General features: G+C 49.6%; 1 protein-coding gene across 6 annotated transcripts in view; it reads right to left on the reverse strand.

Annotated features, from left to right (window-relative positions):
• Positions 1-729: 729 nt before the first annotated feature.
• ARAP3 (ArfGAP with RhoGAP domain, ankyrin repeat and PH domain 3) overlaps positions 730-13,719 on the reverse strand; it is a 29,541-nt gene continuing 16,551 nt past the window's right edge. For 5 of the 6 annotated variants that reach the window (XM_054555982.2, XM_054555980.2, XM_024247675.3 and 2 more), the window contains 16 exons: positions 13,276-13,339; positions 12,884-13,047; positions 9,992-10,204; positions 9,633-9,738; positions 8,024-8,171; positions 7,655-7,723; positions 6,824-6,898; positions 6,610-6,724; positions 4,965-5,093; positions 4,751-4,884; positions 4,441-4,523; positions 4,308-4,343; positions 4,113-4,176; positions 3,865-4,002; positions 3,609-3,647; positions 730-1,770 (listed from right to left, as the gene is read on the reverse strand). In XM_054555982.2, coding sequence (XP_054411957.2) covers positions 1,285-1,770; positions 3,609-3,647; positions 3,865-4,002; positions 4,113-4,176; positions 4,308-4,343; positions 4,441-4,523; positions 4,751-4,884; positions 4,965-5,093; positions 6,610-6,724; positions 6,824-6,898; positions 7,655-7,723; positions 8,024-8,171; positions 9,633-9,738; positions 9,992-10,204; positions 12,884-13,047; positions 13,276-13,339 — 2,063 coding nt within the window. In that variant the 3' untranslated portion in view covers positions 730-1,284. The remainder of the gene's footprint in view (positions 1,771-3,608; positions 3,648-3,864; positions 4,003-4,112; positions 4,177-4,307; positions 4,344-4,440; positions 4,524-4,750; positions 4,885-4,964; positions 5,094-6,609; positions 6,725-6,823; positions 6,899-7,654; positions 7,724-8,023; positions 8,172-9,632; positions 9,739-9,991; positions 10,205-12,883; positions 13,048-13,275; positions 13,340-13,719) is intronic. The other variant, XM_054555979.2, reaches the window with a different exon arrangement.

Genomic DNA, 13,719 nt, shown 5'->3' on the forward strand with positions numbered 1-13,719 from the left:
CTGCTCACTGTGCTCCAGCCTCCTTGCTGTTCCCTCAGTAGACCAAGTCCCTTCCAGGGCAGAGCGTTCTTCATGCCTGCTTTCTTTCTCCAGAATCTCCTCCTTCCAGCATTCCATCTGTCGCCTCCAACAGCTTCTTTCCCTTACTTTGCAACTCTTCACAGATGCCTTCCCCATCCACCCAGTCCAAAGGCCATCTCCACAATCACTCTTTTTTTTTTTTTGAGAAGGAGTCTTGCTCTGTTGCCAGGCTGGAGTGCAATGGTGCAATCTCGGCTCACTGCAACCTCCACCTCCCAGGTTCAAGTGATTCTTCTGCCTCAGCCTCCTGAGTAGCTGGGATTACAAGCACGTGCCGCCACAACCCGCTAATTTTGTATTTTTAGTAGAGACAGGGTTTCACCATCTTGGCCAGGATGGTCTCGAACTCCTGACCTCAGGTAATCCATCCCCCTCAGCCTCCCAAAGTGCTGGGATTACAGATGTGAGCCACTGCGCCTGGCCTCCACAATCACTCTTCAAGCTCATCACTTTGGTTCAGTTTCTTCACAGCACTAAACTCACTTGTTCAAGTACTGGTTTATGTGTTTATTTGCTATTTTCTGTTCCCCTCCACAATGGAGGATTCATAAGAGCAGAGGCCCTGTTTGTTTTGTTCATGCTATATCCCCAGACCTGGCACCAGTTAGGTGCACAATACATATTTGTTGAATGAATGAATGAGAATGGTAGTCTTTTGGTTCCAAGGTTTATTGACAATTACTCATCTATTTTTGACTCCCCCCGTCCCAGCTCCCAAACTCAATCACTCTCCCTACTCCAGGCTTCACTGTAGTCCCAGAATGTAGGAAGTGGGACAGGATAGACTTTAACATCATCCAGGCCTCTGGTTTCCAAAGCATTTTTTTTCTTTAATGCAGTAAAACCATTCCTTTAAAACCCAAAATCTCTCACAGAACCCCTACATATCAAATATATAAAGCAGGAGCTGCCCTTGTTCAGGGAAAATATGTGGGGCTTATGGTTCTAAGAAACACAGTTTGATATTCACTGCTCTCCTTACTTCAGTTACCTCATGGTACAGATAAATGGGCTGGGCCCAGAGAGGGGCCATGACCTGTCCTGGGACACGCAGCCACTGAAGCCTTCAGTCCAGTGCTCCTTCCACAGCACCACACTGGATTCTGGAGTCTTTCCAGCCAGGGCAGAGGAAGCTGCAACAGTGCCATGATAAGAGCTTCTGGGTCTTCTGGTACCTACCCTCTCAGACTGCTGGTCCTAGGGTCATGTGAGGGGCTGGCTGGAGGGTGGACTGGAAGTGCACGGGGGTTGGGTGGGGAAGCCAGGTGTCTGTGTTGGAAGGCCAGTGGGGCTGGGGGATTGGGGGCTGGATGGCTGGGAAGGACTTCCCAGGCCGGCAGTGGTCTCTCCTTTCCTCAGGATGAGGCTGCTGAGCTCCTGGAGCAGCTGTTCCTCCAGGGACCCCCGTGCCTGAGGACCACTCTTTGAAGGGGGGCCTGGAGGGGGCTCAGGTGGCCTCTCCTCCTGGCCAAGGGTGCTTGACTTGGAGAGAAAGGGTTGATCCAAGGACTTCTGGCTGGTGAGGGGGTTCTCTGGCTTCACTGTCCACTCCCGTGTGGTGGAGAAGGAGGTAGAAGTGTCCTGGGTCAACTCAGGGAAGGCCCCTACTTCCTCATACACTGGCTCCTCGTACACAGGCTCCTCCAGCTCCTCTTGCTCCTCCATAGACCCCTGGGATGACTTCATCGGCTGGATGGGAATGGGATGGCAGGAGTGGGCACATAGTTAAAGTTACCAGATTATGAATCACTAACATTTACTGAGCTCTTCCTCTGGGCCAGATGCTGTAAAATACTTGGCATGTATGATACTGGAACAACCCTGTGCAGTGGGTTACACTACAAAAGAGTCAACTGAATGCAAAGGGGTTAAGTAAGTTGCCCAGCATCACATAATGAGTGAATGGTAGAGCTGGGGTTTGAACCCAGGTCTGTCTAACTCCAAAATGCATTCACTTCATCACTTTCCTTCTATTTCACAGATTCTGTGACAACTTTCTCCTTTTTTTTTGAGACAGAGTTTCACTCTTGTTGCCTAGGCTGGAGTGCAGTGGTGTGATCTTGGCTCACTGCAACCTCCGCCTCCCAGGTTCAAGGGATTCTCCTGCCTCAGCCTCCCAAGTAGCTGGGATCACAGGCATGCACCACCACACCCAGCTAATTTTGTATTTTTAGTAGAGACGGGATTTCACCATGTTGATTAGGCTGGTCTTGAACTCCTGACCTCAGGTGATCCACCCACCTTAGCCTCCCAAAGTGCTGGGATTACAGGCATGAGCCACTGTGCCCAACCTTTCTCCTTTTATTACCGCATCTTACATCCCTCATTTTCCTCATTCTTTCTGGCCTCCTCTCTCTCTCTGTCCTGTCCCTCTCCCTCTCCCTCTCTCTCTCTCTCTCTCACACACACACACACACACACACACCCTGATGGCCTACATACACACACACACCCCCGATGGCCTACACACACACACACCCTGATGGCCTATACACACACACACCCCCCCCACCGACGGCCTACACACACACACACACACCCCCTGATGGCCTACACACACACACACACACACACACACCCCCGATGGCCTACACGCACACACACACACACACACGCCCCCTGATGGCCTACACACACACCGATGGCCTACACACACACACACACACACACACCCTGATGGCCTACACACACACACACACACCCCCCGATGGCTTACACACACACACACACACACACACACACCCTGATGGCCTACATACACACACACACCCCCGATGGCCTACACACACACACACACACACACACACACACACCCTGATGGCCTACACACACCCTGATGGCCTACACACACACACACACACACACCCTGATGGCCTACATACACACACACACCCCCGATGGCCTACACACACACACACACCCTGATGGCCTATACACACACACACCCCCCCCACCGATGGCCTACACACACACACACACACCCCCCGATGGCCTACACACACACACACACACACACACCCCCCGATGGCCTACACACACACACACACACACCCCCTGATGGCTTACACACACACACACACACACACCCCCTGATGGCCTACACACACACACACACACACACACACCCCCTGATGGCCTACACACACACACACACACACACACACACACACACCCTGATGGCCTACACACACACACACACACACACACACCCCCGATGGCCTACACACACACACACACACACCCCCGATGGCCTACACACACACACACACACACCCCCGATGGCCTACACACACACACACACACACACACACCCGATGGCCTACACACACACACACACACACACCCCCGATGGCCTACACACACACACACACACACACACCCCCGATGGCCTACACACACACACACACACACACACACACACACACACCCTGATGGCCTACATGAGGAAAACAGCCCACCCAGGGCTCAGACAGCACAGAGGAACACAGGGTTGACAGGCACACCGCTGGAGCAGGCACAATACTCACAAAGAACATGGACAGGGTCCTCCGGTTGTGTAGTCGCCGCTGGACACAGGTGGGGTGGGGACAAGGGGAGGGAAAGACATAAAGACACAGTGAGGACTAGCAACAGGAGACAGGGGTGGGGAATGGGGGTGAAGGCAGAAGGGAAGGGGACAGTGAGCGTAGGGTGGCACCAGGCTAGCAGGCACACCACTCCCTAATGCAATGTGACAAGGGTTATGACAGGAATCAGGGGTTGGGGCAGGCTGAGGTGCCTTACCAGGGTCTGATTGGCAGAGAGGAGGGTGGCTCCACTGTCATCCCCACGGATAGGCAGCAAAGGCATAGTGCCAAACTTCTGACGGGCAAGGTCAGAGGAAGAACGGCGTCGTAAGACCACTGGCTGCTGGTCGTCATGCTGGTGGGAGCATGAGGGGTTGGCACCAGTGGGCATGAAAGGCACTGAGGAGGATAGCTGGGCCCCAGGGGGACCACAGACCCAGCCCTCAGCCTTTTCCTTCCCCTCACCTGGGCTTTAAGGATGCTGGTGGTCCAATCCCACATCTCATCCTCGTCAGTGCAGGACAAGTAGCTGGGGTGATCAGAGTGGAATCAGAGGGAGAGAGAGGGTCACAGCTATAGGAATGGAGCATAGAAAGAGGGAAGATAAAAGATAGGGTGCAGAGCTGGGCCAGAGGAGAAGCCAGGGCAGGAGGTACTCACAGGTGCATTTTCTCCAGTATCAATGTGAAGCCCCACCTGGGAGACAAAGAAGAACAGTGATGGGGCAGTCAGAAAGGGCAGCGGGGTGAAGGCAGGGAGGCCCTGGAAGTGTGGGCTGGCGAAGAAAACTCACGGTGTTGGGGGCTTTAACTTCTTGCGGATTCCCAGGTAGACCTTGGCACCTTCCAAAGGCCACTCCCGTTCTGGTTTAGAGCTCTGAGAACAGAAACAGAGTCAGTGAGATCGAGAGATGACAGATCATGGTTAATGAGGTCAAGACGTCATGGAAGCAATGGGGTCTATGGTCACAGGGTCACAGAAATCGGGGGCAGGGAAGCAATGAGATTGATGAGAGTATGGGCTGTGGAGTCAGAGGGTGGGTGCAGTCATGGCTCCTCTCCATGGCCACCCAGCATCCCATGCCTCTGGCCCCAGGGCCTCACTTTCTTCTCCTTGAGCAGCAGCAGGCAGCGGCCACGCAGCAGAAAGAACCTCTCCTGGAAGCGGCTTCCCAGCAAGCGGGGTGGCTCCTCACGACACCGCAACAGCCCCACCCGTGGGCTCTCACGTCGGATACCTGGGCATAGATGGGCAATCCTGGGTGGAGGGTGCTAGGGGAGAGACCTGGGGGATGCTGGGCAGAGGAAGGAGGCTCACCTGTGAAGAGGCAGCCAGCTTGGGCCAGGGGGACTTTTTTCAAGAGTAGGGAGGCTGAGCAGGGCTCTGGGAGCTGGCACCATTGTAAGGCCTGCTCTAAGACCTTTTCCTTGGGATGCAGTGGCCGCTCTTAAGGGGAAAGGTGAGGGTTTATATATCAATCAGAATATCCATACTAAGCCCCCAGCTCTCACCAGTCATTCATTCATCCATTCAACTATCCAACCACAGACATTTATTTTTCACTGTCTCTATGCCAGGTATTGTGCTGGCCCTGGGATACGGTGGTGAGCATGATACACATGGTCTCCCTTCACAAAGCACACAGTCTAGTGAGGGTACAGACAACAAAATAATTGCAGACAAATAATTGCTTTGCAAGAAACAATAAGCTGAGCGAGCAACAGGACAGCAACTGAGATAGGGTAGTCAGGCAAGACCTTTCAAAAGTGGCACTTGAACATGAGACTCAGAGATCTGAAGGGTTAGGAAGAGCAAGCCATGCTAAGATTGGGTGGTAGAAGATTTCAAGCATGACAAAATGCAAGAACAAAGGCTGGCAATCAGGAAAGATGTATTTGGGGAACTAAACAGCCAATGTAGCTACAGCAAAGAGGATAGATACGAGAACAGGTGATGTGAAATGAGGCATGGAGGACGCAGGGACCAGACATTCAAGGCCATGTGAGCCATGGTAAGGGACTGGAATGATACTTTAAGTTCAATGGGAAGCCACTGAAGGGTTTTAACCATAGGAAGGATATGAGCTAATTTATGCTTGAAGTGTTCACTTGGCTGCTGCATGGAAAATGGATTGTAGGGAGGCAAGCATGGAACATTGTCCAGCTATCCCCTTTCTGGGGCCACACATTTTAGTGGTTACTGTTGACAGACAAAAAGATAATGGTGACTTCAACTAGGATGGTGGTGGCAGTGGAGATGGAGAGAAGTGATTGATTCTAATGGAATTGACAAGACTAATTGGTGAGTTGGGTATGAAGATGACACAACGGGAGGAGTCCCAGAGGACTCCCAGGTTTCCGGCCTTGATCACTAGGTGAATTGTGGTACCATTTACTGAGTTGGGAAAAACTGGAGAATGGCCTAGGCTTTTTTTTTTTTTTTTTTTTTTAGGAAAGGGGACTAGAAATCATCTAAATTGGTCTTAGATGTTTTATATTTGAGTTGCTTGTCAGAAGTGGAGGTGTTGAGTAGGCATTTGGATATGTGAGTCTGGAGCTGAGAGGAGAGATGTGGGCCAGAGATACAAATTTGGGTGTCAGGTTATTCATGGCATTTAAAACCATGAGAATGGGTTAATTCATCCAAGGAGAAATGTAGATCGATGAGAGAAAAGGGCCTAGGATTGAGCCATGGGTCTCTCCAACATTTGGAGTCTGGGCAAAAGAGGAAAAGAAGCTCCCTTTAAGGTAGAAGGTAAACTACGAGCTTGTGGGGGTCACTAAGACCAAGATGGAAGAATACTGAGAAAGAGGGAGTGAGTCAACTGTGTTGAATGTCCCCTCGCATGGATGAGTGGATGAGTCCATTGTATTTGGTATCATGAAGTCACTGATGACCTTGACCACGCAACCACACACACGCATATACACATGCATGAACACACAGGCATGGTCATACTCACCCAGCTCCCCATGCTCGCGAATCTCAAAAGTCACCCACAAGTCCATCCCAGCTGCTGTCCCCCGCATCTCCAGTACCTGGTTAGTCAGCTCCTCAGCAGTCAGGGTTGGGGACACCTGGGGTCAGGGCAAGAGCAGTGAATCCATGCTGGTCAGGCCATTGCCCCTGGAACCCTACTATCCTCTTATTTCCCCTCCAGTCCCCTCGGGACCAACCTTCAGGGTGACACAGTTGTCTGGGAGCTGCTGCTCTATATAAACTTCCATGATGAGGTCTCCAGCCTGAGACAGCTGAGGGGAGGGGTAAAAAAGTCAGAAGGGCAAAAAAAGGATGCAAAAGACATCAAAGTCAGAGGGTTCCTCGTGTTGCCTCATAAGCGACTCTTCCAACAAAGGTCTCCTCCCAACCCCAATGCCACTCAGGCTCTTAAAAGGGAGAACTCTGGGAGTGGCAGAACTGCATCTTTAGGCTGCATATGTACTTCCCAAGGCATCATAGTGGTTGGGAGGACAGATGTGGAGTCAGACTGCCTGGTCTCTGCCACTCGCTACAGGGTGACCTTGAATAAATGACCCGTTGAGCCCGTTTCTTTATTTGAAAAAAATAAGACTACCTACTTCATGGAGTTGTATCATACTAACATGAGATTAGAGATACTTGGAATATAGTAAGTCCTCAGCTATGTTTGCTATTATATTTATTATTACTATTCTCACTGCTTTTTCTGACTTTACTAACTCCTCCTTGGATCTTTTACACTTAGTAGTAAGGTCTCACTTGATGTTCCCACAGAAAACCAAAACCAACTATCCAGTGCCAAGATTATCACCAGGAAGAATCCTCATGGTGGAACAAATGGAGCAAACCCTAACTAAACCCCACTCCCCAAAGCACTTCTCTCATTGGGTTCCCCCTGTCTCCCAGAGAGCTGAGTGCTAGGGTCCAGAAGGACAGGCTGGAAACTTCCTCAACTGGGCAGAAAGTCAGCTTCCTGTCCTGATGTCTCCTCCTGCCCCATTCAGGAGACTAAAGTCAGGACGAGTTACCTGCACATCCTTCCAGGTGGTGATAAGACTGACCTCCAAGTCAATCTGAGCTACCTGGTCAGAATCGATCTGTGAAAGAGCCAAAAGAGAGTGTTGGGGTGCTGGAAGAGGATCTGCAGGGAAGATCTCAAGGGCAAGGAGGACCTGTTTAAGAGGGTTGGAGGCCAGAAGAGCTAAGAACCAAGGGGGTGACGATGTTGGAAGTGAAGTTGTGGGAGAAAAAGGCCCAGGGCTCTGGGAGGTGATTCCTGGTGTAGCCGGCCACCAGAGGCCTGGGCTGGGGGCTTGTTGGGGTGAGCAGGATCCAGAGTCTCTGGCCTGCAAGGGTAGGGGAAAGGGGTTGTGGGTTAGGGGTCAGGAAAGCCTTACGTCAAAGACAGAGATGTAGCCGTCGATGAGCTCTTGCAGCACCCGCACCTCGTGCTCCCCTCGCCCATCCGTCTGGAACACGCTGGGTGCAAACAGCAGAGCCAGGTTCCGCGTGCACATCTGGTTTAGAGCCGCACATTTCTGCACCCTGCAGAGGGGTGCCAGGGTCTTCATCAGTGTAGCCATTCATTCAGCAAACACTTATTGAGTCCCTATTGTATGCCTGGGCTAAGTGCTTGGAATACAGCAGTAAGACAATATTGGCCTCAAGGAGCTCCCAGTCTAGGGGAGGCAGATAAGGCAAGAATCAGCAAACTTTTTATGTAAAGGGACAGATAGTAGACATTTTAGGCTTGCAGGACAGACAGTCTCTGTTGTAACTCTCAGCTCTGTTGCTGCATCATGAAAGGAGCTATAGAAAATATATACATGAATGGGTGTGGCTTTACACTTTATGTACAAAACTTTATTTACAAACATAGGCAATAAGCTGGATTTGGCCCATGGGCCTGTAGTTGACCAATCCCTATAATATAGTATATTTTTATTATTTATTTATTTTTATCTTTTGTAGAGATGGGATGTCTCACTATGTTACCCAGGCTGGTCTCCAACTCCTGGACTCAAATGATCCTCCTGCCTTGGCCTCCCAACATGTTGGGATTACAGGTGTGAGCAACCACACCTGGCCCCTGTAATATAGTATAATCAGTGCAAGACAGAAATGGCTTCTCCCCAGAATTGCTCAAAGGTCTGTCTCCCTAACAGATTGGTAAAAGTAGATATGCATCTTATTCATTTTTTGTTTCTTATATCTAACCCTTTCCCTAACATCGCATAATAAAACAAAATAATATTGATTGCTACCCATTTCTGAAGGCTTATGACATGCCAGATGTACTGGCATGTACTATAGTAAGAATTTTATTAATTTTAACTCTCTCTTTTTATTCTTTTTTTTCCTTTTTTCTTTTTTTTTCTTTTTTTTCTTTTTTTTTTTTTTTTTTGAGACAGGCTCTCCCTCTGTCACCCAGGCTGGAGTGAAGTGGTACAATCTTGGCTCACTGCAACCTCCACCTCCTGTGCTCAAGCGATTCTCGTGCCTCAGCCTCCTGAGTAGCTGAGATTACTGGTATGCACCACCACGCCGGGCTAATTTTTGTATTTTAGTAGAGGCTGGGTTTCCCCATGTTGGCCAGGCTAGTCTTGAACTCCTGGCCTTAGGTGATCCGCCCACCTCAGCTTCCCAAAGTGTTGGGATTACAGGCGTGAGACACCATGCACCCAGCTTTCATTTAACTCTCTCATAAACTATGAGGTGGATATGATTCATTACATCATCCATTACTTCCTTTTAGAAATGAAGAAATTGAGGCCCAGAGAGAACAAGTAACTTATGCAAAGTCACACAGCTAGAATGACGGCACCAGATTAAAGCCTAGGTCTGCCTGATCCCTCAAATCCATTCTCTGAACCTTAGTGCTATGATACCTTCACTTAACAACTGTTTGTGGAATGAACAAATGAATGAATGAATGAATAAATGAATGAAAGTGCAGGGTCAGATTGAAGTGAGGAAGGGTCCTGCAGAGGGTCTAGCCATACTGACCGATAGAGATGCCCAATGAGGGTGGCCAGTGTGCGGCGGTTGACCTGTGGCAGGCAGCCAATCACGTCTTTATATTTCTCCAGGCGCTGATTCTTCTGGGGCAGCTCTGGGGATGGAATGGAGGAGGGTTGGGGAGGACCCAGGAAGAAAGAGTGGCAGCTGGTATGGAGGGAGGGATTTTTAGACACAAATGCAGGATGGATGTGTCTCTGCCCCCTTCCCACCTCCCCCCGAGCCAAGTCTCTGGATGATCCCCCAGGGTGGGAAGTGATGGGGAGGAGGGCTGCCAAACCATGGATTCTGGTGGGGGAAGGCAGAGATCCTGGTTGGGCCTTGGTTCTCAGGGATCTTAGGAATACCAGCAGCCTCCCTCCAGCGAGGCAGCAACCGTGCAGAGGTCACAGGGTCATCGAGCTCACGAAAGAAGCGTTTGAGTGTGTCAGTGACATCCTCCACAAAGTGCTCCCCTGGTCGGAGCTTCACCGACCGGGCATCCCGACGGAACTCAGCCAGGAGTCTCAGGCTGCGGGCACGAGCGCCCCCTTTCCGGTATACACCTTCCAGCCGGAGCCCTGAGGAGAGCCAGCCATCTCTGCTCACCATGGTGCAAAGGCTACCACCACCCACCACGGCCCATCTGTGGCCTCCCTATGTGGTATGTGGCTGATGGGGGCATGGGATTCAGAGAGGGGGAGATCTATGCCTCCGTGGTCTTGATTCTTAGGTCTCTGCTGGAGTCCTCATCCTCAGAAAGTCCTTCCCTGACCTCACTGTCACAAGTAACAACCCCCATCACACTGTATCTCCTCACCACTTTTATTTTTAAATAGCACTCTCTGAAATCACTTTATAGTCCATCCTCATTATCTGTGGATTCCATATCTGCACATTCTCCTACTTGCTAAATGTTATTTGTAACCCCAAAGTCAATACTTTTGGCATTTTCATCATCATTTTTCAACAGAGTGAAGAAAAATTTAAGTCCCCTCCCCAATGTGCATGTTCTTACTCTAAACAAGTGTATCCTTTTAATGGTGTATTTAGAGCCATATTTTTGTGCTTTTTGTTGGTGACTTCACTGTTTAAAATGGCCCAAGTATAGTGCTGAAATGCTGTCTAGTGTTTCTACATGTGAGAAAGGTGTGACATGCCTTACAGAGAAAATACATGTGTTAGATTAGCTTCCTTCAGGCATGAGTTACAGTGCTGTTGGCCTTGAGTTCAGTGTTAACAAATCAAACAATATGTATAAAATAAGGTCTCTTTACACAGAAAAACACATAAAACAAGGATACATATTGATCACGTGACTGAAATGTTATTGTAACCAGAGGCTAGCAGGAAGCTAACCCTGTATTTCCTCTGGGGCAGTGATTCAGTATTCACTAATTAAATGTTTGCAGTGACTTAGAGCATAACTACCACAAATAACAAGAACAGACTATATTTGTTTTCTTATTTATTACCTAAGAGATGGGTAATAAATAAGCTTCCTAGGACCCTCCTAGGACCCTCCCTGCTTACTGCCATATCCCCAGTGTCTGACACACGGTAGCAGCTCAACCAATGTATGCTGACTAAACAATGGTGATGCAGGAACCTTGGAGGGGAGGGGATGAACACCCAGATTCTTTCTTTTTTATTGAGACGGAGTTTTGCTCTTTCGCCCAGGGTGGAGTGAAGTGGTGCCATCTCAGCTCACTGCAACCTCACCTCACAGCAATTCTCCTGCCTCAGCCTCCTGGGTAGCTGGGATTACAGGCACCCACCACCATGGCTGGCTAATTTTTGTATTTTAATAGAAACAGGGTTTCACCGTGTTGGCCAGGCTGGTCTCGAACTCCTGACCTCAGGTGATCCACCTGCCTCGCCTTCCCAAAGTGCTGGGATTACACACTTGAACCACCATGCCCGGCCCCATATTCTTTCTTCAGGGCTTTCTCACTGGGCCTCTGACTTATTTCCTCCTTCGAACACGAGAGAGGCTGAGAAGAGGATAAGGATGTAGTGAGTGGGGGAGGTCACTGAACAAGGCCACTGCCAAGGTATGGAAAATGTTATTAGCCACTGACTTTCCATTTCCCATGACTAGTAACAATTATCTGTAGGTTTGTGGAGGAGCTGTTTTTTTCCTTACAGTCAGCCCTCTGTATCCATGGGCTCCACAACTGCAGATTCAACCGACATCAAAAATATTTGGAAAAAAACCCCAAGATAACAATATAACAACAACAAAATACAAATAAAAACAATATAGCATAACAACTATTTCCACAGCACTTGCATTGTATTAGGTATTATAAATGATCTAGGGATCTGCCCACCTTAGTTTTCTGTGAATTTTCCTTCTTAAGAGTCCAGCCTTCTAAAGAGGGTTCACAGGAGAAACAGATTCTTTTCGGTCCTTATTTAGGATAAAAAACTTACAAAGGGCCAGGTGCGGTGGCTCACACCTGTAATCCCAGCACTTTGGGAGGCCGAGGTGGGTGGATCACCTGAGGTCAGGAGTTTGAGACCAGCCTGGCCAACATGGTGAAACCCATCTGTACTAAAAATATAAAAATTATCCAGGTGTGGTGGGGCACGCCTGCAATCCCAGCTACTTGGGAGGCTGAGGCAGGAGAATTGCTTGAACCCAAGAGGCGGAGGTTGCAGTGAGCTGAGATCATGCCACTGCACTCCAGCTTGGGCAACAGAGCAAGACTCCATCTCAAAAAAAAAGCAAACAACAACAACAAAAAAAACTCACAAAGAATTATGGGGGCCACTTGCACAGCTGACCATTTAAGCCCAGAAAACCTCCCACGCAGAATAATTCTGCTTAAAACTTCTGGGAATGTGCTGCACAGCTCAGCTCTCACCTCGCAGCTGCTCGCTGTTTGCTATGGCTCTGTGTCCTCAGTCACATTTTCAGTGCTCCTCCCCTACTCCACACTCTGACGAAACTTCTGAACACTTACTACATGCCAGACCCTGCGCTCAAGGCTTGACAAGCATTGTCTCACTGTCACAATTATCCTGAAAAATGAGGACCGTTGGCCCCATTTTACAGATGATGGAATTGAGGTTCAGAAAAGCAAAGCAGCCTGCCAAGAGTCATATGACCAGCTGGGGTCCAGCTACAGTTTCTGGAGGCAAAGCTCTTCCAGGCTGCACTCACGTTCCACCCTGGCTGTACTCATGTTCTCCACCCCCTCATCCCCTCCAACCCCCCACCCCCATTGGCTCAGTATCAGCCAGTGCCTACTCACCATGCTGGGTAACAAAACTGATGCAGGCATCCACGATGATGGGGATGTCACCCCGGCTCATCTGCTGCTCCTGCAGCCCTGTGCCGCCCCCACCAGCCGCGCCCCCAATGGCTGCGTTCCATGCCGTGAAGTCCAGCCGGCCCTCTCCTTGCAGATACAGGGTCCTGAGACCCCAGAGGCCTGAATCAGAGCCAGCTCCTCTGACAGGCCCAGATGCATGAGGACCAGACTTCCCAGAGCCACCAGCAGAGGGCAGCAACACCCAACCCAAATCTTCCTGGAGCAAGGGAAGAAACTTTGAGGAAGTGGGCAATGGCCCAGCAGGCCAGGTTGCAGAGTGTGGGCTCCGCTCCAGGAAGGGGAGCTCCAGGTCAAGGGCAGGGGCAATTTACCTTCCTGTCTCCACCAGGACCAAATGCTCTTTCTTGTCTGGGGTGTCAGCTGCAGAAACCACACCTGGGAGGAGAATCAGTGGACATTTTCATGATTATCGTCTTCATTATAGAGACTATTATTTATTAAATGCTTAACGTGCATAGATGCCAGGCTAGGAGCATTATAAAAAAACATTCAGTTGAATCCTATGAGTTATGTACTATTATTCCCATTTTATAGGTGACACATTAATCTCAGAAAGTTTAAGTAACTTGCCCCAGATTACTTGCTATAAAATGGCAAGGCTGAGCACAAAACCAGGTCTCTTGTTTCCAAAGTCCTAAAATATTATCTTACATTGTTCCTCTTTTAGGAGAAAGGAAAGCAGTGAGGGCACCCAGTCCCCTCTCCCAGGACCCAACCAGCAAGTGATTCCAAATAATAATAATATTTATAGGCTA

This window comes from Pongo abelii, chromosome 4 (assembly GCF_028885655.2).
Source record: "Pongo abelii isolate AG06213 chromosome 4, NHGRI_mPonAbe1-v2.0_pri, whole genome shotgun sequence".
NCBI classification, from domain to species: Eukaryota; Metazoa; Chordata; class Mammalia; order Primates; family Hominidae; genus Pongo; species Pongo abelii.